At 36.1% G+C, this 25,313-nt stretch overlaps 1 protein-coding gene across 7 annotated transcripts in view; it reads left to right on the top strand.

Annotated features, from left to right (window-relative positions):
* Window positions 1-25,313, top strand: part of FAT1 (FAT atypical cadherin 1) — a 105,236-nt gene that overhangs the window by 45,495 nt on the left and 34,428 nt on the right. For 4 of the 7 annotated variants that reach the window (XR_003572863.1, XM_027898662.1, XM_027898660.1 and 1 more), the window contains exons 4-8: window positions 8,078-8,139; window positions 10,916-11,245; window positions 11,758-11,968; window positions 14,139-14,207; window positions 16,068-16,207. Coding sequence is in view for 6 of the 7 variants with exons in the window: in XM_027898662.1 (XP_027754463.1) it covers window positions 8,078-8,139; window positions 10,916-11,245; window positions 11,758-11,968; window positions 14,139-14,207; window positions 16,068-16,207 (812 nt within the window). In the remaining variant the exon portion in view is untranslated. The remainder of the gene's footprint in view (window positions 1-8,077; window positions 8,140-10,915; window positions 11,246-11,757; window positions 11,969-14,138; window positions 14,208-16,067; window positions 16,208-25,313) is intronic. The other 3 variants (XM_027898663.1, XM_027898661.1, XM_027898664.1) reach the window with 1 other exon arrangement.

Below are 25,313 nucleotides of genomic sequence, written 5' to 3'. Positions count from 1 at the left end.
GGCTTTTTAAAATTTATTTTATTTGTTCTCTTACATCTTTTTGGAAAAAGAGAAGTGATAGGAGCTGGGAAAATAAACGAGAAGCACAACCACCCTATCCTTCTCCTTTAGTTGTCCCTGGAACTCCATAAAAACTGCAGGTTATGTGCAGCATGATCTGGGTTGTAAACCAAGAATTTGAAAGAAAGTGAGGTTTTCTTTCAATTTTACCGTATTCTGCTGCAGCACTCGTGAAATCATAGAAAACCTTGGGTTGAAAGACACCTTAATGCTCATTTGGCTCCAACCCCCTGCTGTGGGCAGGGATGCCACGCACTAGGTCAGATTGCTCAAGGTCCCATTCAGTGTGGTCTAGAACACTTCCAGGGATGGGGCATCCACAGTTTCTCTGGGCAGCCTGTGCCAGTGCCTCACCACCTTCTGACAGAATTTCTTCCTAACATCTAATCTAAATCTCTTTTAGTTTAAAACCATTTCCCTTTGTCCTGTCACCACCTGCCTGTGTAAAAAAGTCACTCTCCTCTTTTATAGTTTATAGTATCAAAGATAGTACACCTCAAAATGAGATTATAAAAGCGAATGATGGAGATCAGGTAATTTGGAGTTAATTACTGAAGGCATTTGAGCATTGAATTGATGTGGTTTTTGAAGGCCAAGAGTATTTTCAAAGAGTAAACATTTATAGTGTTCTGTTGATAGTAAGATCAAAGTTCGTTTTAGAGGAAATTTATCGTCACTTCCTGGTTTACTTTCAGTAATCATGCTTGAGTTTTGTTGTTTTATTTTTCATTCAAAATTATTTTAGCTATTTTTTATTAAGTCCTATTTTTTATGATTTCATCTTATACTACTTATGACATACACTTCCAGTTTTTATCTTTTGTATGAGAGAAATAAACTACCGAAATATGATTGACAGTGAAACTAGACACATCCAAAATGTTTTCAAGCACTCAGAATGCAGGATCATAGACTTAGATTTATTTTTCTAATGTAACTATTTGTGTGTTTGCGATTATTTATATAGTTATTTTCATTATTTCCCAAATATTTTTACTCGCAAAAAAATTACTGCAGAAGTTAATATTGCTGTCTTAGTAAATCCAGACTAAAAGTAATGATTTATACTTCGTTTAAAATCTAGGTGAAATTGAAGCTCTACAGCATTTGTTGAATTGGATGACTTAGTATGTAAAGTATTTTTTCCTCCTTATGCTGTACATTAATAATCTTTGGTGGGTTGCTTGTCGACTCCATTCTAAAATCACAAAACTTACTAACGATCAACAAATTCCAGGATGCTGTTGAAGTAGTTTAGGAACTGACTCAGCTTCAGATATGCACCTTGCACTTTTATTGGGTAGTAGTAGGATTGAATAGTTAAATTGCCTGGTTACAGATAAACCTGGTGCCTGTTGGTATGAAATATTAGCCATAGGAATAAGTAACCTACTTTTTGATCCTATATACAAGGCTTACAGTCTGTCTTGGTAACAAGCAACAAACTAATAAACACTGATATTACTGTACCTCCATAAATGTGCTGCACAAATACGCCCTTACGGATAGGGTGTTATCCCTTGTTTGATGCAATCCTTACTTGGGTAGGACTGAGATCTCAGTTATTGCTTGACTTTTCATGGAGTACCATTCAAAGGGCAAGACATATTCATCTGGAACAAATGTGCCAGCAGAGTTTTTTGTGGATGAAATCTAGAGCATATGCAACAGCATCTGAAAGAGAAATAAGGAAGTGCCTAAGAAAAGGTGATCTGAAGAGCAAATAGACTTCTCAGTCAGGAGTTTATTGAGGTGCCTGTACAGTGTGGGAATGTCCTATTGGCTTTTGCTTGAACTGCTACATATGGGAATTGAAGGGGGAAAACCACCAAAACTGTGAAAACCTGCACTAGGTGAGTGCAGTCATGCTATACCAAAAAAAAAGGGAACAATGATTTCAACACAGTGTGCTGCAGTAGGTCTGCACTTAAATTTTTCTAAAGGGTAGTTTTGTAAATTACCCTAGTCATGAAGTCTATATATGAAGTGGAAAACAACTTCTTTAACCCCGAATATGGATTTAAACTACCCAGAAAAGTCTGTTAAGCCACAGGCTATGAGCTGTGCTAGGCAGAATCAGTCTTTGTTCTACCTAAACAACTGTATAACAAAAAAAAAAAAAAAAGTGAAATTCAAGAGGCCAGAGAGAACAAGCAAGCAACAGAATAACCCATGGAGAGAGTACATGGAGAGGAGAGTTGAAAGAGGAAACTGGGCACTTAATTTCTCTTGAAAAGTAATACCATTTTTGCAGTCTTAATTGAAAGAACAGTAATGATTGCTTTTAAGTGTTGTATTTGAGCAGAAGAGGTATTTGCAGCCATGTAATGTGCTTGTTAATTATACTGCTAGTTCCTTTTGAGACTTCATATTTACAATCATATTTCAGCACTTGAAAATTACTGGTGACAATTTGGTTGCTGGTTTTATTGAGAGTTACTAAGGTGCTTAGAACCAGGAAGAGTTAGGAATTTAATACAAGTAAAATTGCTGAGGAACTATCTTTAAGACTATTTAACAAGGCTGTTCAGTTCCCTTATGATATGCTTGCTCCAGTATGATAGCTTGTTAGCAATATCTTTTTTCTTTTTTAACTCAGCAACCTGTCTTTGTGCTGATATATAAGTGGCATGCTGTCTAGCTTACAGTCATCATCTATACATGGCTAATAAGACATGGAGTTTATTTTTTACCAACTGCAAAGCTGAAATCTGTTCTTTAATCCCTCTGCTATTAATTTTCATTGACCTGTTTTTATTAACCTGTTTATTTATTTTGGTAGAGTAGCCTTGTTTCGGCTTACATAAAAGACAAGATTTGAGTACAGTCTTGCCAAAAAGCTTATCTGAACAGCTTTAGAAAGGAAATGTGGGCCTTTTCTGATGGTCATTGATTGTAAGGTAAGGTAGGTGTAAAACATAGTCAACTTGAAATCAGTTGAAAGAAGAATGAACAAAATTGTTGTCTTTCAGTGGCAGTGGTGAAACAATTATTGTGATTATTGTGTTACCAGACATTTTGTCCATATTTCAGGAAGTATTGAGATATTGGAAGCAGTTAAAAAAAATGTCATAAGAGAACTTTCAGACAGTGAAACTTGATGCTCACTGTATTATGAGACATGTCTAAGACATGACTTGATCTCACCTAGTACTTTCATGAGGAGGAAACTGCTGATTCCAATGGACTTCTTAGTCTATCACACAAATGAAAGATATATTCCTCTATCTAGAAGTGAAAACTGTCTTGAATTGGATATAATACACCATTTCTTAAATAAGAATGAAGGAAATCCTGCCTTGAGGTGAGACACCATGTTCATCACTTAGAGACATAATTAGTCTTCAACTTACAGAACGTGTGCTGTAAATTGCCCAGTACTTTTGGGTTGTGTTATGCATTAGTTAAACTAGATTTTCATTATAACCACATCTGAATTTAAAATCCATACTTCCTTCAACTCTTGGACTGTTTTATATATTACAACCTTGTAAACAGATCTTAATATATAACAATATGTTAAAAAAAACCTTAAAAATTCATTAGTAATTTTTCAGTTTTGAGACTGAAGTGGGGGAACAGGAGCTTAAATAATAATAGACTCAGTTGCAGTAATCATGACTGATGAGAGCTTAAATGGTAATTGACTGATGCAGTCCGGAGAAACCATTTCTGCTGACTGCTTATGGTTTGCATTTAACAGAGAAGACAAAAACCTCAGTGACCAAATACGATCTCTCTTATATTTAGATTATGTCTTGTATCTGTTGAAGTTACTGATAAAAAGTGTTGTAGTTGCTTTCCATATTTCCTTCAACGCCAATACATTCAAAGATCAGAGAAACTGTATTTATTTTCATATGCTGCATTTTCAGTAGTGTTAATACTACATTCAGATCAAGCCTATCGGTTCAAACTCATTGGAGGCAGCATAGTAGACTTTTCATCTGCTTTAGTCTTTTGGTTCATGGTGGGGTTTAGCCCTGTTTAACAGCCAAACTCCTATCCAGCTCCAGAGTCTTCCTCATCTCAAGCTGAATGTGCAGTTGGAAAGTCTGTGTATACTTGTGAAAGTACAGATGCACGAGAATGCATTATCTATACACAGCAAGGTAAAAATGTTGAGCCTTCCTCCTCCCCTTGCAAAGACCACTTTTTCTTATGCTACTTCTTTGATTAGTGAGACCATCTATGCCAGAAAGATAAGCTAATAGCATGAAAACATTCTTAACACAGTGCACACCTAATGTTGTGCTTTTTTTAAAGAGATCGCCATTTCAGCATTGAATGAAAATTGTTGTTGATGTGCTGTTTTTCAGATGCAGAGGTAACATGATGTAGCTGGGAACTGAGATGAAATATATCCCTGCTAATCTCTGCTTCCTTGGGCTGTATTCTGTTACAGATGTAGCAGTTTTATTTATATTTACATCATTGAATGCTTTAGTTGCATTTTTGTCTGTTTGTTTTACTATTATTTAAAATAGAAATCTGAGGTAAATTTTATCTGAATGCAGTTGTGGCTATTTTAATTTTTCAGTAGGCCTCAAATAGACAGCAGCTATCCCCAGAATGTAAACTCAAAGAAGGAATGAATAGGGAATACAGTTGTTTTTGTTATCACCTGCAAGTTTTTTGGTTTGTTTTTGTTATGGATGTTTACAGTTAGTTTCAGTAGAATATAGTAGCTCTCCACCTAGTGAGGCAGAACAGCAATGATTTATCCAAAATCTCTCTGAATTATTAAGCTGCTGTTATGAAGATGTTTCTGGTGAGGTGAGTTTTGAAATACCACCAAATAAAAAAATTGCACAAATTCACTGGAGATACCATTTGCTCATTGTTATCTTGGAAATGTTAGCTATAAACTTGCATTTCTCAAGGATGCTTGACCCATCTTACCACAGTGTACATTGATTTCAGATGAAATTATAATCAGTGATATGGATTACTAGAGCATACTGTTCCTGTTGGTTTTGGGGAAGGGGAGGAGTGGTGATAAGTGGAGGCAGAAGGAAAATGCAAGAATATGACTGCAAAATAATGCTCTGACTCAGTTTTGCTTTGGAATAGAATGGTTTGTCACAGTGACATTTCTCACACATGCTGTCATTTCATTCAGCAATAAGCAGTGTCTCCCCATCTCATAACAGGGATTTCAAAACTGATTGTTTTACAGATTTCTTCAGAGGTTAAGTGAAATCATCTTTTACTTGCCACTCCTGTGGGGGTGTGCTGTATCCAAAAATGTGGTCATGCAACTATTTGTCTATAGGGAGGGGCACAGCAAGGAGATCTCCAAAGTGTCACAGAAAGGAGCAGGAGCTCAATCTAGAAAACTTGAGAATTTTTGTTTTCTGTGGAAAGATCAGAGTGGTGGCTCTTTTTTGCAGAGCTGACTTATATTAGGTCCAAAAATTCTCCCCAACCCTCTTAACAGGGAGTCCTGAAAACCACACTGCATAGGAATACTCAACCTTATTATCATGGCCATAGTTCAGAAAAGTTGTTCAACGATGGATTAAATCTGTTGATGCAGCATTAAACATTTTATAATATAGAAAAACTGAGAAAAAAGGAAAGCTGTAGTGATTACCATAACCAAACCTTTTAAGATCTTAAGCTGAAGTGAAACACTTCACTGAAGCTAAATTTGCACTTAGGAAAGTGTCTAGCAGTAAAGAGTTAAATAAAAAGAATGTCATGCATGTGTATGTGATTCTAAATCCAGAAGTGTTAAATTTCCTTTGTTGGCATTAGTTTCTGCTGAACATACAGGATATATATGGTGAAGACTAAGCCCTTCTGTTCTGCTCTGAAGTGTTTTAACTGAAGTGTGGCATGCTTGATTGAAAAGACTGGAGGTTTTAACTGATCAAAGCATATGTATTTTGTTCTTACTGGATATTTTTCTGCTTACCTATTTGAGTTATATTGACTGACTTCATTAACAGGAATTTTAGCTGGAATTAGACTTTCTTTAACAAACTTATGTAGTGTTGCATAATAGAATTTTGTGTTATGTGCTTGCAGCAAAAGCTTTTGAGCGTTTTTGTTTGTTTTCTTTTTTCTCCATGTGAAGATATAATCTCAAGAAGATTAATAGAGAATTGTTACATCCCTTTTTTTCCCTCTCTTTCCCCCCTTCCTAAATTCATAGTAATAATGCAACTTTCTTCCTTGCTATTATTTTGTTTGGAGTTTTTTGTTTGTTTTAATTTTCATCCCCCCATTCTTTGCAACTTACCAAATAGTACATCCTAACATTCTATGGCCTGTAAAAGCATAAAATTATAAAACAGCATAGGATGATATATCATGGTGTGGAATACTAAATATATAATGGATTTGATATGATGGCAAACCAAATTGCTGGAAAAACAAGGGAAGATTTGACCATAATTGAAACAGCCATTATTTGCATTATTTGTGTTTTTGGAGAATAGTTGTTTGAACATTTGACAGTTTTAATATTTCCTTCTATAGGTTTTGTTCATATTATTTGGTACAGGCTGTCTATTTTGTTGGTATATGTAGACTACAGCTGTATTTTGACAGAAGCGTACAGTAGCTATGCACCTGGGGTACACAATTCTATTTTTGTTGGCCTTTCTCTTTTAAGTGAAATTGAAATCTTTATTGCTTTTCTTACATGCTCTGCTTTTTATCAGCTGTGAGACAAAATTGAAGGCTTTTTTATTGTAGCAGACCAACCTTGAAAACTTTATAAGTGGATTTTAATTTTGCTTATATGTGTTCTTATTAATAAAAATATTACACTATAGTTGGAAAAAGGAACATGAAGTATAATGCCTGTGTCTTGATCTCTATTTCATCCTTAATTGGGTACTTGCTTCCCTGGTTTTCAGTTTGACAATTAAAGATCAAGATGGCAATTCACTGTAAGTTTAGCTGGGATAGTTCAATAAAATGTCTCATGACGTTACAGTGTTCTCTGTAGTTAACATATGCTGGATTCCTGCTTCAGAGGGTATGGGATGGTAGTGGCTTAAGCCAGGCAAATACAAATCTTGGTGTTTGGTCCATGAAAAGCCAAGTTGGATCTAGCTGGATTTACTAGCACAGGTTCAGTGCCATGTGAACAAAGCAGTGGAGTTTGTGGGACTGAATTGTACCTGCAAACAGATTAATGGCTTTCATGCAGCAAAGAAATGGAGTTATCTCTTGTGTCTGCATCCATGGCATAGTTAACTCACACCATAACAAGCCATTCCACTATAATTGAGAGTTGATCAAGTTGACTTTTCAATAAACTCAATAGCTAAAAATTTGAACTCACTGTTAGGGAGAATTAATTCAAATAAGATTCTTTTGTATTTAGTTTTCACTTTGTGTCACCTCTTACTGTTTGACTTTCTTCATTTAAAGCAAAATCCATCACACCTTTCTAATCTTGAATTAAGGGCATATCACAGTCTTGTGACAAAATGTAGCATCATGATTGAAAAACTTGTGGTCATTCTTTGCTATTTTCAACAGCAACTGTTTGACTCCTTGTCATTGCCAAAGAACCAACACAGACAGATTGCTTTTATTTCCACTATTACTGCGTCTCTTCAGGTCATCCTTTTTTTTGTCATTATCACTAAAAATACAAGTTGATGTTTCTCCTGAAGAGATTGGTAATTATTCAGCAAATATCTGTAAGCACCCTTTGAAAAAGGCATATGAACACCCTCTGAAAACTAGATTTCATGTAAGAGAATTACGTACATTACTTCTGTCAGAAACATAACATGCACAGATGTGCTGGAACACTGAGGTGTGTTTATCTTCAGGGTTACAACAGCTTAGTTTTCACACTACAAAGAATATTTTCATGGTTTTTAAGGATTGGAAACCCCTCATCCCTTCCCTTAAGAAAGCATAAATTCTGACAAAATAGAAGAGACCACCTAAGAAAAAATTGAGGATATCAGTAACTGCTGATTTAACCTTACCTTCATTCAGATTATTTTCTTTAAGGATTTGATTAATTATTCTCTTACGTTTACAGGGCTAATTACAACCACATCCAGAAAACTAGATCGAGAGCAGCAGGAAGAACACATACTGGAGGTAAATAATTTCTTTAGTTCTCTGAAAAACAGTGACTGTAAGTTCATTGGTCTTTTACAGAGAGTTAAGTTTACCAGGCTTGATTACTATATGAAGAATTTAAAGACCTGGATTTCAGAAATAACTTCCTTCTATGTTCATTATTTTACAGTGCAGAGAACTATCATAAAACTACTTATAAAAACAGTGTCTTGGGGGTTTCTCATAAGAAAAGAGTAAAGGTACAAATTGAATGCAATTTTTTGGTTTTATATCTGTAGACTGAGATTTTCTTTCAAACAGTACAAAGGCACAATTGTTAAAACGAGTGTGATTCCTTTTTAAGTCTTCCTCTGTAATTACTGGAAGATCTATTTCATCCTAACTTTCACTGAATATAGACTTCTGGAAAAGAAGTGCAGAATGGTTTTTCTAACATTGAAAATACAAACTGATTGTATGTGAGTAGCCCTATTTTCTGTGTAACATATTTACCAATTGCATGAGTTGCAAAACATGCATTATAAAGTCATAGTCCAAGAGCATGAAATTTGTGACATAATGCTTTTATTTAGCTACATTTAATTGATTACCTGGAATTTCTGTAATAGCTTTCTCATTCTGTGTCAAACAACATCAAAAGAAAACAGCTTTAAGTCGTCTTTACAATGTTGTCAAGCAGTGTAACAGCACGGTACTTTACTTGTAATGAAGACTTAATATTCACAGTGATCCTTATATACTAAGATTTATCATGCCTTTCCTCCTGGATGATAGATAAAAGGAGTTGGCTGCAATAGGAGTTGGCAAAACTAACATTAAAGCCAGAGAAGCAAGTCTAGACTTACTCAAAACTTGTGAAATCCTTAGAAAGCTATTCTAGTGGGAATGCAGAACTGCATAGACTTGGAGATGAATGTATTCCCTGATAGCACAAACTATCCTTTTGCCCAATTGCAGTATACATGCAGTCTTCCTGGACCATTTCTATCCCTTTGGTGCATTGCAAGCTGGATTAATGCATCTATTGGACCAATTTTTTTATCATTATAATTCTGTATCAGCTTTGAAAAGAACTCTTTACACCTAAGTAGCAATAAGGCAGAATATCCTCTGAAGTGAGTTTGTAGTTGTAATAGTAACAAAATTAATTAAGTGGTAAATCTGATTTGGTACTAGACATATTATTTCTGTAAATTGTAAAGTCATTATATTATTCTCTTTTCAAATTGGCTCATTATATCTGGTTGCATCAGTTTCACAAAGCCCTTAATGTCAGTTTTGTCTTATTTCTTGACCACTGCCATGTATATTGGTTGTAAAATAGGTATACCATGATTTTTACCTCTACACATATTATACTGGCTTTTGTATTAGATTTATACAGTAAATTAAATGAACTGTGGATTATTTTCTGACCCTGAAGCCACCTGGCACAGTATGGCTTTGATTGTTCGCATCTTATCCCTGGAACAGGTTGGCCATGTTCAAGTTGCCTGTTGAGAATGGCGTCTGAATTGTGTGAATTCTCACGCTGCAGATACACAGTGTGGGTTTGTGCTGCTTGTTCTGTGCCAGAAGTCACATCCACAGTGTAATGTTATGGGCAGTTGTCTGCTAGCAGTCATGCTAATTTAACCTTAAGTTTATAACCTTAAGGGAACATGTACAGAACTCAGAAAGTTAAAGATTGCAATGTCATGTAATGGTACATAAATCCTCTTGGTTTCATCATTCCCTATAAAGTAGCAGTTTAAGCTGGTTGCTCTTAGTTTGGAACATGGGTTATTGCCTGGTGGTATAATTTATAATCCTTCATTCTTTCTGCATTTTGAATCCCAGCAGGTTGTTAAGTTTTAACTAAAAGTATGTGAAGTATCTGACGGAAGAACTCTTGACTCCAGAGCAATACTGACGGATAGCATGGCCCAAAGTAGCAGTTTTGCCATGTGTTAGTTTTATGTTTAGAACTTTGAAAATAGGTTGAAAAGAAACCTAGAAATGCTCAGAATGGTGGGCAGTATTATGAGCCAAGTGCTGAGCGTCAGGCTAATTAATTGAGCATTGAAATGTTGACCAGATGGGTTAGTGGGTTTATTCCTTATTTGCTATTAAATTTAATCCTTGATTGCAGTTCTGCTTACATAATAGTAACTAATATTGCCCCTTTTTTTTATTCCCAATTTGTAAGTATTTTCTGAGTGCCAGAAAGTGCCAGCTGGCACTTTCTTATGCAGTTATTTTAGACTACCTTTAAGTTGTTTTCTCATGTCTTAGTGTTCTCTTTGTTAATGTCAGTAATGCCTTCAAAACTGATGTTGCCTTCAATTCAGAGAAATTTTTCTCAGTTTGCCTTTGTCTTCTGCTTGGCTCAGGGCAGTGCTAACTTTATGTTAACTGACATATTATTGCATACCCCTTTTGATTTCCTCATTTGGGATGTGCTTTGTTTTTCTGGTTGAGTTTGGTTGGGGGTTTTTTTGTGAACTGAAAGGTATGTGCTGATGTTCCATTGCAAGCACTAAAGGGGACAGATATTCATTCACATGGAAATCATGCCATCTATTAGAGATGAGCATTTTATATGTCAAAATATTAAGATAGTAGCTGAATAAGCTTTTGTAGTGCCTTTCATGAATATTTAACTAATAGTTTTATGCAGTTGTCTTTAACTGAAGTTAGGGGAGAACTTTAAAGTTGTCATAAGCAGTTGGAGGAAAATCTGACTTAGGAAGAGCATTGTTGGAAGGACTATGTTTGAATTGAGCACTAACTGTATCCTTTTTAATAAAAACAGGTAACAGTGACAGACAATGGTACTCCTGCAAAATCAACAGTTGCACGGGTGATTGTGAAAGTCTTAGATGAGAATGACAATAAGCCTCAATTCTTGCAAAAGTTCTACAAAATTAGGCTTCCAGAGCGTGGTAAACCGGAGCGAGAGAGAACTGCTAGGAGAGAGCCAATCTATCGAGTTATTGCTGCAGATAAAGATGAAGGTCCCAATGCAGAGATCTCCTACAGCATTGAAGATGGTGATGAACATGGCAAGTTCTTTATTGAACCGAAAACTGGAGTGGTTTCATCAAAGAAAGTTTCTGCAGCAAGGGACTACGATATCCTTTCAGTGAGTCACAGTCTTGTATATCATGAATATGTAAAGTCTTCTTTTATCTGTTCATTTTTTATTCAGCAGCTGGCAGATGAGTGCAGTATCTGAAGGAAGAAAGCTTCAACAAATCCAGAAGCATTGTTTTGTGGGTTTGTTTGGTTTTTCAGTTTGGTTTGGTTTTTGTGAAAGAATGATTTCAGATGTTTGTTTTGTTAATCAAGAAGCTTCTGTTCTTTTCCAGAACTTGACAGGTAATGTATGTGATGAGGGAACATAAACAATCAGTTTGACTCACCTCCAGGAAGAAAGCAAAATAAAAGTGAATTTATGGTAACAGTTTGTGCTGCTATCAGGTGCTGCACACTTTTTCTCCATTTGCTGCCCAGATAATGAAGGGCAAGTGGCACTTTGAGAGACACTTAACCTTTTTGGATATATCTCACACAAGCAAATACGCTTGGAGCTTATTACTACTTTCTGTTTATGTGACATAGTGATTTATGTGATCCTGTGTGTCTGTTTCACAGATTAAAGCTGTAGATAATGGTCGTCCACAAAAATCTTCAACTACACGGCTTCACATAGAATGGATTCCAAAGCCCATCCCGCCCACAGAGCCTATTTATTTTGAGGAGTCATTTTTTTCTTTTACGGTGATGGAAAGTGACCCAGTTGCTCACATGATTGGTGTAATAGCTGTTGAACCTCTTGGAACACCACTTTGGTTTGACATAACGGGTAAGGATGCCTTAAGGGCCTTTATTATTAGAAACAAATGCATGAAGTCTGAGATACCGGAGGGCTTATTGCAGCTTGGTTTTAATCGCTCTTCTAAGTAATGTAAGGGTTTGGAATTTTTTAGCTGCAGATGTGGATTTTCCCCCTTATTTTGTTGTAAGTCAAAATGATTTAATTTTTAACAATGCCACTCTAAGATTAAAATGAAGTTGTCAAATGTCTACTGTGTTGCATTTTTGAAAATGACTTATGAATATTGTGTCACAGAAAACTAATCAAATAATAATCTCATAGACTGTAGGATAGGAAAATAAATAAATTGCTAGTTTTCTGCAAATCTGGATAGTACAGTCAAAGAGAGACTGTACTGTTCACGGTGATTTTTTTTCTTCTCTGGGCTGCTTCTCACTTTGCTGTCCCTTGATTCAGTATTAAAAGGAAAGCATGCAATGTTCCTAACCTCAGCAAACTTCTTCCTGCCATATTCTTTCTACTATATCATAACTTCTACCACTGAAAGGGGAATTCTAACTAGTAATGTGACATAATATGTTGATATCATGGTGACAAAATGAATAGTACTTTCAAAGTTTAGATTTAGTCACTAGACCTATGAGCACCAGTAATAAACAGAGTGTTGACTGTATAGCTAGTAGTAAACCCAAGTTCTGTTGTGTGTTAAGTACTTTAGAATCCAGGAGAATGGCATGGCCTTATTTCAGGAGAGATGCTGAACTGTAGTGAACTGTCTCTAGTCTTAAGATTACCCTATCAGACTCATTTTTTCCACCACATTCACAAGAGAGAAAAGGATCTTTTTCGCCTTGGTTACTACTGAAAATTTGAGCCATGATTATGGTGTTAACTTGTTCGGGAGAGCATATTTTTAATTATTTCTTAAAAGTTAAAGTATTTTGAACATCTATTTTGCTGGTATGTATTTCCTAAGGAATGCTGAGAACAGCATCAGGTAAAAGTAAAGTTTCTGAAACAGATACATGTAACAGGAATATATAAATGCCAAATACTTGAGGGTGTTCTCGAAAAATTTTCAAGCACATGAGAGTGTACACAATTTGTCCCTACAATCATGCTTTATGTGTGAATAACCTGTGATCATATTGATAATCATTACTAATTCATTAAATATTTACATAGAATTTTTTAAATGGTTCTTTTAAATGTATTCTTGGGAGGAGGGGGGCAAAGTTCCTGTCCAAATAGTTCATAGTTGAATAAAAAGTGTTTGCATTTAGGCAAACCAAGGGGTTATGGATCTGTACAACTGTATAGAGGTAGTAAAGAGTTCAGGATGCTTTCTTGTATTCTCACAGGGGAAAAACATTCTGCATTAGAGGTATTTTGGGACTGAGGTGGCTCTTTCAGTGTTCTCCCAAACTCATACAAGCACATAGACACGGGAGTAGAAAAGCAGAAAACATAAAAATAAGTGAGCAGGAAAGATGAGAAGGTTTTGTGTATCCAAATTAGGGTTATCCAGTCAACAGCAAACAGAAACATCTATAGACCAAAGAGCATCCATTAAAGGAAAGGTTAAGAAAGTGACATTCCCAGGAAAAGGTCAGCAGTTCATGGGTGTGAGAGTACATAGAAGAGACCTCAAAGGTTTTGGGAGTTTCAGTATAGTGGAGCAGTGATGTTTTCTGGTGTCTTTTATTAGCAAAATTTTTTAATTAGATTGGGGCTGTACTTTTTTATTGTTGTTCTTTGTCTGCATCAACTGCTGTGGCCTCTGAACAGTGTGTACGTCTGAACAGAATTCTGATGATAGCACAATTTTGATTTGCTCCTTCTAAGCATGCAGCACAGTTTGGACATTTACATATTTTTTTATTGTATGCTTAATGCAGAAAATAGATGATCTTTTCCTGCTCTATTTAGAAAAACATATCAAGAAAACTCCAAAGGGAAAGAGCAGAACTCGTCTGAGTGTTGCAAAATAAACCCTTTTATTTTGACTGTGTTCTCAGTAAAAGTGTACTGGAAAGTTTGATATGTGATTATGTTGTGAAGTTATCAGCTGCTCTTACAGGTGGTCACTTTACTGCCCTCTTTTACTGTTTCTAATAGCATGAATGAATTTGATTGACAGCTTTCCTTTGTGTTCTGTGCTTGCTTTCCATGCTTTCTTTCTTTTTGGCTGAGCCAGGAGACAAGCTTGCTAGTGAAGTATTTTACATCTTTCAGATGGCTTGTGACCTGAACTGTACAGCAGAAGGTATCTGCTGAGATCACATAATTTATTACCAGATTATGAGATCTGAAATGAAAGCGTACATTTATAAACTATTTATTTTATTAACCCTTCGGAAATCAAAGTGCTCACGGTTGCATTTGTGACAGGTTCGTTTTTGTTTTGTTTTGTCATCATTACATTTATACAGCGTCAGTTCTGAGCATCCGGTTTTGGCTTTGGCCAAAACTGTTGCTGTTACACGTTCAGTGTACCAGGTGAGGAGTTTGGGTTGAGTTCTGCTTCAGTGGATCACCAGGTATCACCACTACTACAGAAGTTAGGCAAGGCCTTTATGATTTTCTTGATAAGGAAGGAAAAAAAACTTGGTTAGAGACCTTGTCTTTGTGTCAGGAAAATGCCTTAAAATGTAGATTACTTCATTGGGACAACTGAGAAAATGGTTTTCCCTGCCAGTTATAAAAGGAAAAACTAGATTCACTTTCTAAAACTGACATTTCTATGCATTTGAGTGATTCAGAAACTGCTGCTGGGCCAGTAAGAGGATCTGTCTTTCAGTTAAACTTGAAAAATTATATAATGTTGGTCATTATCAAATATCTCAAATCCAGTGAAGCAGAATCCAGCCCATCTTTCCTTAACTGGTATGTTTGTCATACAATGGAACCTTCTAAAGGTGAATCCTTTTTACATGTGAATGGGGGCTCATTTCAGTATTTCCTGTTTTTTTCTTGGATTAAGTACAAATTTGCAGTCTTTGGAACTTCACCCTCTCACTTCTAACCTTGACATTTTATAAAAGGCATTCAGTGATCTACAAAACTTAGCATGTAAAAACTTGTTAAAGGGAAAAAAAAGGCACTCGGATGATATCTGAATGCTATCTGCTATCTTTGTAAAATATAATTAGAAAAACACATGCACATAATTAGGAGAAATTGGTTTGCCATATTCCGCACTTGCTTGACCAAAATAAAAATTGATTCTTCCATTTTAGGCAGTTTATTGAGAGAGCTAAAGCAATTTTAGTTAAATGGCAGTATTTATCATTGCTAACAATATTTAGACCTAATGGACATTGTATTCTCAGGACAGTCTGCTCTGGGTGGCATGATGATGATGATCAATTAAATGTTTAAACGACTGAGTGTAGCTATTGATCCACACAGTCATTTAACTACAGCTCAAAGAGTAATCTGAAGGTTTCACAAGGGAAATTAAGATAATTTGCTTCAGAAGAGGAACTTGACCATATTTAAACGTTGTGCATTTAAGCATTTAACACTCATCTGAATCCTGCCTATCTCAGTAGGCGTGAGATAGTGAATTCTTTAGATAGTCAGCATTGAGATGAGAATTCTTCAGAGGTACTGGTGCTTTTTCTACCTTATCTGTAGTTGCATACCAATATAGTAATCTGTACTCTTCTCCAAAAGTCACAAATTTGACTTATGTCTGATTTAGGATTTTAATGTATTTTGATACAAAGTATCTTTTTCACTAATTAACCCAATCTGCACAAAATTAACTATCACATTTTACACAGTAATTCTCAATTTTCTCCTATCTAGAATCATTAAATTCTTTAAAAAAAAAAAAAAAAAAAGTAGAGAATCCCACAAATAAGAATTTACCTGCAGACTTTCCATGAGCCAGACAAATCAGCTTTGTCCAAAACTACTCAGTTTTAAATATGTACAAGTAACAGTATATCACATTACCAGGAAAAAAACCCTAAGTGTTTAAAATAAATATATGTATAAGTCTATGTATATATAGTTTCACCTTCATTAAACATCTGAAGACAGAACATGATCATACATGAAAATAATGAAACAATAATGCATTTTATTAATTTATCCCTCTCCCAATTTCCTGAACAAGGTGGCAACTATGACAGTCGCTTTGATGTGGACAAGGGTACTGGAACTATCATTGTCGCAAGGCCTCTTGATGCAGAACAGAAATCAAATTACAACTTGACAGTAGAGGCAACAGATGGAACCAGATCTATCAGCACTCAGGTAATGAACTTTCTAATTAAGCATTTATAGAAGGAGGAATGTGTAGCTGGAGGGTGGGGAGTGTGTTGTTTTTTCATCCTGGACAGTGAACACGGTTTATCTAAATTAGGGACTCTGTCTAAAACAGAAGTGGATTCTGATATTCATAGAGGCATGTTGTTTGGTGGTTTACATGGAAGGTTGTATGTTATGCTGCTGTAGCTTGAACCAACAACTTTTGAGTTATATCATGTTCCTACAGCTAAATAAATGAAAACAGAAACTAAGCCCTTGCGTGCATGATCTTCTCTCAAGGAAAGGATTAATATTACTTATATGAATTACTATTCTTTATCCAACTCTCCCAAAATCACTAATCTGATTACTGTACTTGAAATTTAGAGATGACCGTTGTAAAGTTTTTGTGGTTACACTCCCCCTGTAAGATGTGAATGACCAGTTGTACAGCATCCAAGTAATATTTTATGAAACTGAACTGCTCCTTCTGCATAGTGTACATAGAGAAACAAGGTTTAGATGATAACATCTCTTTGTATCTTCCTAAATACTTTATTTTAGCTTTGGTGGAGGTAGAGATTGCTGCTCTTTGGAGATTGTTTGGCAATCTCAGGCAAACCAGTTTTTTAAAATTACCGCTCTGCTAAGGCTCTATGGTGATGGCAATTCTTTGCAATTTGGACTTGTAAGTTCACTTTAAGGTACAGAAGCCTTTTGTGGCACTACTGGAAACAACTAATAGTAAATTAGGTTATAATGTATGTCACTTCTGGGTTGGGGAAAGAAATTAGATGAGAAAAACGGAAGTGATATACATTATAACCTAATATATATATTCAAAAGTAAAGTTTAGCTCACATTGCTGTGAATAGAGCCATGAACCTAGAGGAGCTCCATTTTTCTTCCAAATAGAAGGGAAAGGATTTATTTGCCAGTTAAAGACTGTTGGACTGGGGCAGTAATGTGTCTGTGTTGCATATCCCTATCATTGACCTACCCCTCAGGAGCTCAAAGAGCAATAAGTGGCTTACTGCTGTCTTTTCTGTAAATATAAATCTGTGTTACAAATGCAATTTCTTGTTGTTCGCCTTCTATGCAGCACATATGTTTTTCTGTTATCTTTTCTAATGTCTTTAATGTTGTCTTCCTGCTTTTAGCCAGAGGAAAAGATGTTTCTTGGCCATGTTTAAACACAATCTTTATTGAGGAGACTGCATGTCTAGAGGCTTGATAGTTGAAATAGACTAAATTTGATAGTAGAAGATTGGAAGTTGAGCAGTTTGCTATGAGAACTGCCTTTTCCTTTAACGGTGACAATTGTGAATGATATTCTAGACCATGAATCTTCAAACACAGCAACATGTTCCCCAGTAGGAACTTGCTGCTATCATGGCTATGGTGCCATTGCTTCTGGTGCTGATGAACATCATAAGAGCTTTGGAGACTCCTGCTGTAAATTTATTGCCTACTTGTAGTAAAAATATTGAGCAAATTCACTTCTGATTACAGAATGCTGGATAGAAGGCATGAATTACTTTGAAAAAAAAATTAGAAGAAACACAAATCCAGCTACAAGATAATTCCTTTTGTCAGAAAAGTCAAAAAGACAGCAAGAGGCTTTCCACACACTCTTCCTGCTCTACCAGAAATGCAGTCAAAAATTCCACTATGCAATGTGTTGGGGTAGTCTGGGGACTAGTAAAGGCTTACTATGTGGTCTCGATGACTGCAGATGTTCTGTCCAGTGCTGATCCTTATGTAGCTAAATTTATGCAGACGTCTTGAGCTGTCACAGTTGAACCATAATCTGCTTTGTCTTTTAGAACAACCAGGGATTGGAAGGTCATAAAAGTACTTTAACCCTCATCCCTTCTCTTCCTCTGGGTTACACAATTCATTCAGTTCTTGGAAATGCACAGTGTACCTTTTGTCCTGTTTCTTTAAATTGTTATTTTAGCATTTTGTAAAGCTGAGTAAGCATTATAAAAATTTACCACAGCACTCTTCTCCAGAAGAATTGGAGTAGTAGTCTTAAATTTGTCATCTCTGTGATGCTCTTTCCCGTGATTTTCTTTCATGTCTTTCCTTTCATCTCTGTCAGAGCTGGCAGGATCAGAGATTGTGGTTTCTGTTACAAACAAGCACAAAAGCTTCCTTTGCACTGTCTTGCATTTGTCCTGCTTGTGGGATAAGCACAAGTTATGCTGTTGCTGCTGGAGTCCCACGTTACTGTGGTGTACAGATTGACAAGTGTGGACTAGTTCAAACTCTGCAACTGTTGGTGCATGAACAGACTTCTGATTTTAACTGATTCTCTTATCTCCCTCATAACTCCTGGCCCACCCAAATGGACGTATCTGTTGAAATAACCCTCAGGGCTATCATTCAAAGGATGCGTTTCAGATATGAAATGTTGATATGAAATCAAAGTTGAAGGTGCAATTTATGACTGCCGATGTGTAAATTCCTTTACTCATTGCTGAAATAATGGTGACTAAAGTTTGAGTGTTGACGTGCTGTTGGATTCTTCTAAGAGCTCATTAACAGTTAAAATGGAGTGACAGGCAAACGAAGTTTTGAATCCTGAGTGCATACATGAGGAACAATAATATGCTGCACACAGCTTTTAGCTTCCAAAGTAATTGCTGTAAACACTGCATATAGAGTAAACAATTAAACAGACCTTGATTAACAACAGATTAAGTCATTTTACATTTAATTTGAAAATGACATTTGCAAGAAATTGAAGAGGGGCGCAAGAAATGAAATTCTTATTGTGTAAAAGCCGTGTATTGTATCTGACTTTAAACTGGAAGGCATTTACTGGCCTCAGGCCATTAACATCTGTAGTGCATTTGACTCTTTCAGGACTTGAGTTAAATAGCTTTTTCGAAAAATCGGTAGTAGGCGGGGAGGCTGTTAGAATTTTGCATGCATCTAAAATGCCAAATGCGTGATGCAAAACAAGGACAAATTTCAGGCCTACAACACACCTAGTGGTATTAGAGATGACTACTGTCACACTAGGAAGGAATATCATTAAAAATAAAAAAAAATTTAAAAATACAAAAATTAAATCATTAAAAAACACAAATCAACATACATACTGAAATAGAAAAGGTTTTTCACAAGCTGTAAGTACCAATATATGAACTACTGAATTTGTTTGGGGGGGAGAATAGAAAGAAAGAACAAAATCCTGTTTCTAGCTATAGCCACTTGGAGTCATTGCTATGTCTATCAATTTTTTTTCACTGAAAGTATTACTTCAGATGGTTTAAAGCAAATGGGAGCATTTTACCTATTGCTGTGCTATTGCAGAATATTTAATCTTGCTTTATGCAAAATTTATATGGATATTTGGGAATTATAGAATATTCTTCATTTATTAAATATGCATTTTTGCTTGCAATCACCATTCTGCTCCACAGAGACATTTTAGAACTGGAATGTAGTTATATTATCTCTGGATAATACAACTTTTTGTTTATGAAAATTATTATAAACATGTCAATGTAACTATAATGTAATTATGGGAGAGGAGTATTTTTTAAACTCCATATGGAATCAGTAAATGAAAAATATAAAACAATCCAAAGGAACATTGTGTTTAAATATTGCTCATTGAGTATGTTTTGTCAATGGCACATATCTCCTCAGTAACTTACTAGTAAATGCATTTCTATGCTGATTTAGGTTTCACCTGCCAAATTATTAATAGATTTGAAATCCTTCCTCAGAGTAATCCTAGGCTGCTTTGTTCTCTGTATAACCAGTGTGCATTGCTCTCAGTGAGAACTGTGAGCATGGGGGCAGTTGTGCAACACAGCCCTTGTATATCTTTGCAAAATGATTTAAGTTTCTTTAGTTCCAGAACATTTTGTTTCAAAGATCACATGATGGTCTGTAAATGTCTATTTTTTTCTATATTGTGCCTCTTAAATGAGCAACATTTTCTAAAGAAATAATATTTCATTTGAATTTAATCTTATAATTTCATTGAGAAATGTTCTGTAGCTGCTTTTATTATACATGTTACTTTAGAATAACACAAGTTCTTCATGTGTTCTGTTCTCAGGCACACTAAACCATGTTTTTCTGTATGGGTCTTTAAAATTGTACTCCCAATTATTACTTCAATTGCTTTTCATTTAATTTGAAGGCCTTAAGAGTTTACGTGAAAATTTTATCCTTTTACATTTAAAAGGAAACTGCGTATCTAGCACCTGTCACTTAGCCTCAGTAAAAATTCCTGACTTGAAAGCAGCGTTTCCATAGTAATTTATTCAGTAGTTTAGACTGGAAGGAGCCACTGGAGTTCATCTACTTAAAACTCGTGCTCAAAGCAGAGCAATCTGTAAAGGTGTTCGAGTTGTTCAGGGGCTCATCAGGTTTTAAGTGCCTGGGATGACAGGGTGTAAAATCCCAGGCTCCGAGCTATGAACTCACTAAAGGGGTTACACTTTAAAAATATACAGGACTTGACAAAATTTTATTAGAAGAGCCTTCAGCTCTTTTAAAACCATAAGAGAGAGTACAAAGGAGAAAAGCTGCACGTTTTCTCAGGAGATACTTTTACTGGTAAACTTTAGAAAACAAGGGAACTTGGCAAAAGTTTGAAGGGCAACATTCAACCAAATTGAAGCATTCCACAAAGCATTGACTTGGCACGTGCTAACCCATACAGTTTAGCAAAATCCAACCCATCTAGTCTTAAGCGACCCAAAATATTAAGAAGAGAGAGTAGGAGAAGAAGTAGTGAAGAAAGAGAGAGAAAAAGAGTGAATTATAGCTACCACCCCTAGATCCAGCATACAACCGCCTACAGGAGTCCAGAAAGATGACAGGGTCAGCAAACATGGAGAGCAGATGTTGCTTTTATTTGCTTTGGCCCCCCAGGGCCACACCCACCACCCCCCGTAGGGATTTCTGATGTGCCAACCAATTTGGGACTGGGTCAGGGGCTCCAAGGTGTGGTGTGGGGCAGTGCTTCCAGGCTGCTTTTGACTGACAGTGTCCCTTGCCCAGGGAGACTCCCAGGGGCTGGGATATGGGATAGGACATTACTTCACCTGCGTGAAATTCAACCTGTCCCTTCCTCTCCACACACACATCCCTGAGTTGATCCGAGCCAATAATTAATAAAATAATCCAGTGTCTCACGCAGGCCACACCACCTCTTCTTTGGACTTGCTTTTATGTTGGTGTTTAACAACTCTCCTTGAAAAATTTTTTCTTATGTCTAATTGTAGTTTCTCTAATTGGTGCTTGTGAGTGTCACTTCCTGTCCTTTCACTGTGCATCTCTGAGAAGACTCTTGCTCTCTTTCCTGCAACCTTCCCTTTACGCAGTGAACAGGGAGCTTTTTGATCCCCATGATTTTCATGGCCTTTCACTGGATCAGTTTCATTTTGTCAAGATCTCTCTTGGCTTTCAGGGCCTAAAACTGTAGTGGATCTACATTCCCACCAGTGAGTGTCAAATGGAAGGGGGTACTTTCTTTTCCCCTATCTGCTGCTCCCCTTATTAAAGCAGCCCAGCGTGCAGTTAGACAAGTTACCCAAAGGTTGCCCATCGGTTCACATTGTGCTTGTCCACTGGAATCTGTGCAGAGGCAGAAAGTAACATTAGTGAGTGAGAAATCCATCGTGAAGTAGATTAAACACCTTTCACTTGAATCTAAGGTTAGGGGTGTATTTAAAATGATTGCACTTAAATAGCAAATTACATATTTGTACTTGTGTTTACCAACATGGAGAAAAACTGCATGCCTGAGCAAGTAATTTGACAAGTAATAGAATGCCTGAGCAAACCATTTGTAGTGACTGAGACATGTTTATTCCTTAGCGAAAATATTTTTGTTATTCATATTTAATAGTACTGTACATTTTGAGGAGCTATCTCCTTATCTGTTCAGTCCAACAGTACCTTTTCAGAGGATGTCTCCTTATATGTCATTTTAACTGCTTCACTAGCTAATACCAGAGAGAGTTGATGCTAAATCGTGATGTTATGATCAACAGATCACTTTTCAGTTAAGCTATTTCATTGGATATGTGGTTAGTTTCTGTTGGTTTCACAGTCACTGCATTCCTGGTGTTTAACTTAGTACTTTGCTTGTTGTGCTTGCTGGTTTTTGTGGTGCTCCGTTCTAGAAATGCTGTTTTACTGTATTCATTTTGTGTAGTACCAGCAGCACAGGTGGGCATGTCTTCTGTTCTGAATATTGATCTAACACAGTTGCTCTGGAGTTACATATCCTCTCACCTCCAATTTTGACCTAGGTTTCTGTATTTCCTAATCTGGGGGTGGAAATAGACATGAATTTAAATAGAAATTTTAATTTACATTCATAAATGTGATACTCTATCTTTTCACTTGCTGTTTTTCTGAATCTGAACTTAATCTCTTGGGGGTGGTAGTTTAATAAAAAAATTGCTATGAATTCATTTGGAAAGCATAATATCCATTAATGAAGTGTTGTAATTGTATATGGCCTTTTAACATTTTAATTATAAAAAAAATACGTTTATAATTTGATTTGTGTTGCGTGTTGGGTTTTCCTGCTGTGTTTTTTTGGTTTGTTTTATAATTTGTTGGTCATCTTTATTTGGTGTCATTTTTCATTTTCCTGAACCACCAGTGTTCAGAGAGCAGTTGGTTTTAATCAAATGCTTTGTAAGTGACTGTGTTGGACCCTTCTGTCTTACTTCATTCAAGAGACATTAAAATGTATTTTATTTAAACAAAACTTTAAATAAACCAATAACTGTGCTTGTGCTGCTTTATTGCTCCTCTCTAATCATGACAATATAAAAAGATCACATTTTAAAGATAAAATTCATTCTTGCTTTTCATTTTCTAGTTGAATTTGCTAGTAATTGTATTTAAAAACTTGTCCTAATATGCATCCTTGGGTCACCTACCATTATTTTTTTGCCCCACTGAAAGTCAATATCTATTCCAGCTCTTTGTTTCCTTTCTTTAATTGATTTCTGTTCTGTGACAAAACCAAACTCCTTAGTCTCCATAGCAACATCTTGCAAGGAATTTTATCACTCTACTAAATGATTTGTTTTTTTCATACTTCTTCAGTTTTCTGAGAGATCTAGTAGATTGTGGGAGGCATTATTTTTCTGTGCAGTGATAGTCTGTATTTATCCTAACAGACTCTTTCAAACACTGAAAAACTACCTGCGTTTATGAACATTTCCCTAAATGTTCCACAAAATGTCCTATTTTGTGGATTATATATATCCTGTATATAGTGGCCTACAAAATAGCCTTACACTACACCTATTAAAAATCTTTTAAAGGCTGTGGACACACGTACATGGAGGTGAGCACTATATTATTAACAGCAAGTCTCACGTTAGGAGTATTATCACCTTTCTCTGTTTCAAGCAGAACATGAGGGTGATTTCCATCTTGTCTTGGTGACTTGTTTCTATTTAGTAGCTTATTGCAGCACCACTGCTTTGCCAGAGTCTTATTTTTTATTTTATTTTGTGCGGTGTCATGCACCCTATTGTTCTTGATGAATCAGACTGAGGCAAAATTGTAATCTGGGACAGGCTCTTCTCCTCCTTCATTGTTCTTTATATTTCCTGGTGGTCTTGCTGACCCACAGATTGTTTGACAGTTTCAGATAAATTTAAAACTCTTTTTATTCCTTGCCTGGCTTTTTATTCCATATCTGGCTTCTGAGATTCCACCTTTGCCACTTTCATCTCTATTCCCATATTCCCTTCCATATGCTTGTTTGTTCTTTCTGGTGACATTTTCTTCAGCTACCAGAGCTGGCAAATCCCAGTTTTTGGAAGGACTTTCCTATCTTATAATATAAAGTTTTCGGAAGAATTTCACACCCCGTTATTTGTGTTTCCTGATTCTCACTTCCACTAATCAGTCTGCCTGGTGATGCAGGACTTTATTACTTAGTTGCAGAAGTCTTTTTGTTGTTACTTAGAATTAAATCCTTCCAACAGTTTCCTATACTGTTGGAAGCATTTGCAGAATGTATTCAAGGACTGCCTATGCCTCTCTGGAAGTTATTTGAATGTTTTCAGCCTGTATTAAAATTCACCGTTAGGATGAATTTGTTGTTTTGGAGCATAGGGTAGTAGTTGCAACCTGGGCTAATAGCCCCATGTCTGAAATAAATATTTTAGGAATTTATGTGACTCCTGTTGATAATCTTAACACCTGCTTTTTCTTAGTACAAGTTTTAATATAAGACACCAGTTTTGTAAGGGTAAAGTTTCCTCTTCCTAAAGCAAGAGGTATGGCATTTCCTAATTATTTACCACCATCAGGATTCACCTCATCTAGTTTTATTACTGCATGCAGTTTGGTACCTCGTCTAAATTACATCCATAGACTCCACCAGTTGCCAGTGGAAAGCAATAAGTATCTTCAAAGACAAATTTAACCTACTTATGATATCATAAATACCTATTTATAGCCCTTAACAAATTTATACACGACACCTAACCTCTGGATGGTTAAAAGTATGGCTTTATGTGCAGCACATAAAGAACATGGATTTAGTTATGTGTTGTTGGAACTTTGCTGTCTATTTTCCCACTCCCTGCATTACAGTTATTCGTCTGATGTTATCACTGTTGAAGGAACAGGATGGTGGCTGGCTGTCTTACCCTTTTTGTACAAAAATTTGATGCTGTGAAAGGCAAATGGGTGTGCAGGGATCTTGTGTGGTTCCGGTGAACATTTTTATTCAGACGAAGAGAGCATTGCCAGCATTGCACATAGGTGAAGCCTATACTGAACTGTAACTTCAGGGAAGTTTTGTTGGTGACCGGTGAGCTATGCTGAGATTGTGCTACATTGCTGGAGAAGAGTAAACAACACCTGCAGTTCTTTGAAATAAGATACTTTCATGAGAATTCCACCACTTTTCTATTCTTGCCTAGGCTTGGAAATGTAAGGAGCCGAAAGAGGATTGTTTTTGCATGAGGGCAAGGAGGAGTATTATGCATCCACTGCCTTGAAAAAAATTCTTAATTTGTGCCAAAAGAGGGATTTTTACCCACTCTAGGACCTATATTGAGAATTTTTTTTTTTTTTTTAATTCCAAAATTACCAAGGA

This window comes from Empidonax traillii, unplaced genomic scaffold (assembly GCF_003031625.1).
Source record: "Empidonax traillii isolate 1590-97213 ecotype Southwest subspecies unplaced genomic scaffold, ASM303162v1 scaffold613:size471213, whole genome shotgun sequence".
Classification (NCBI taxonomy): Eukaryota; Metazoa; Chordata; class Aves; order Passeriformes; family Tyrannidae; genus Empidonax; species Empidonax traillii.
The sequence above is the reverse complement of the archived record's forward strand: the minus strand, read 5'-3'. Positions and strand labels throughout refer to the sequence as shown.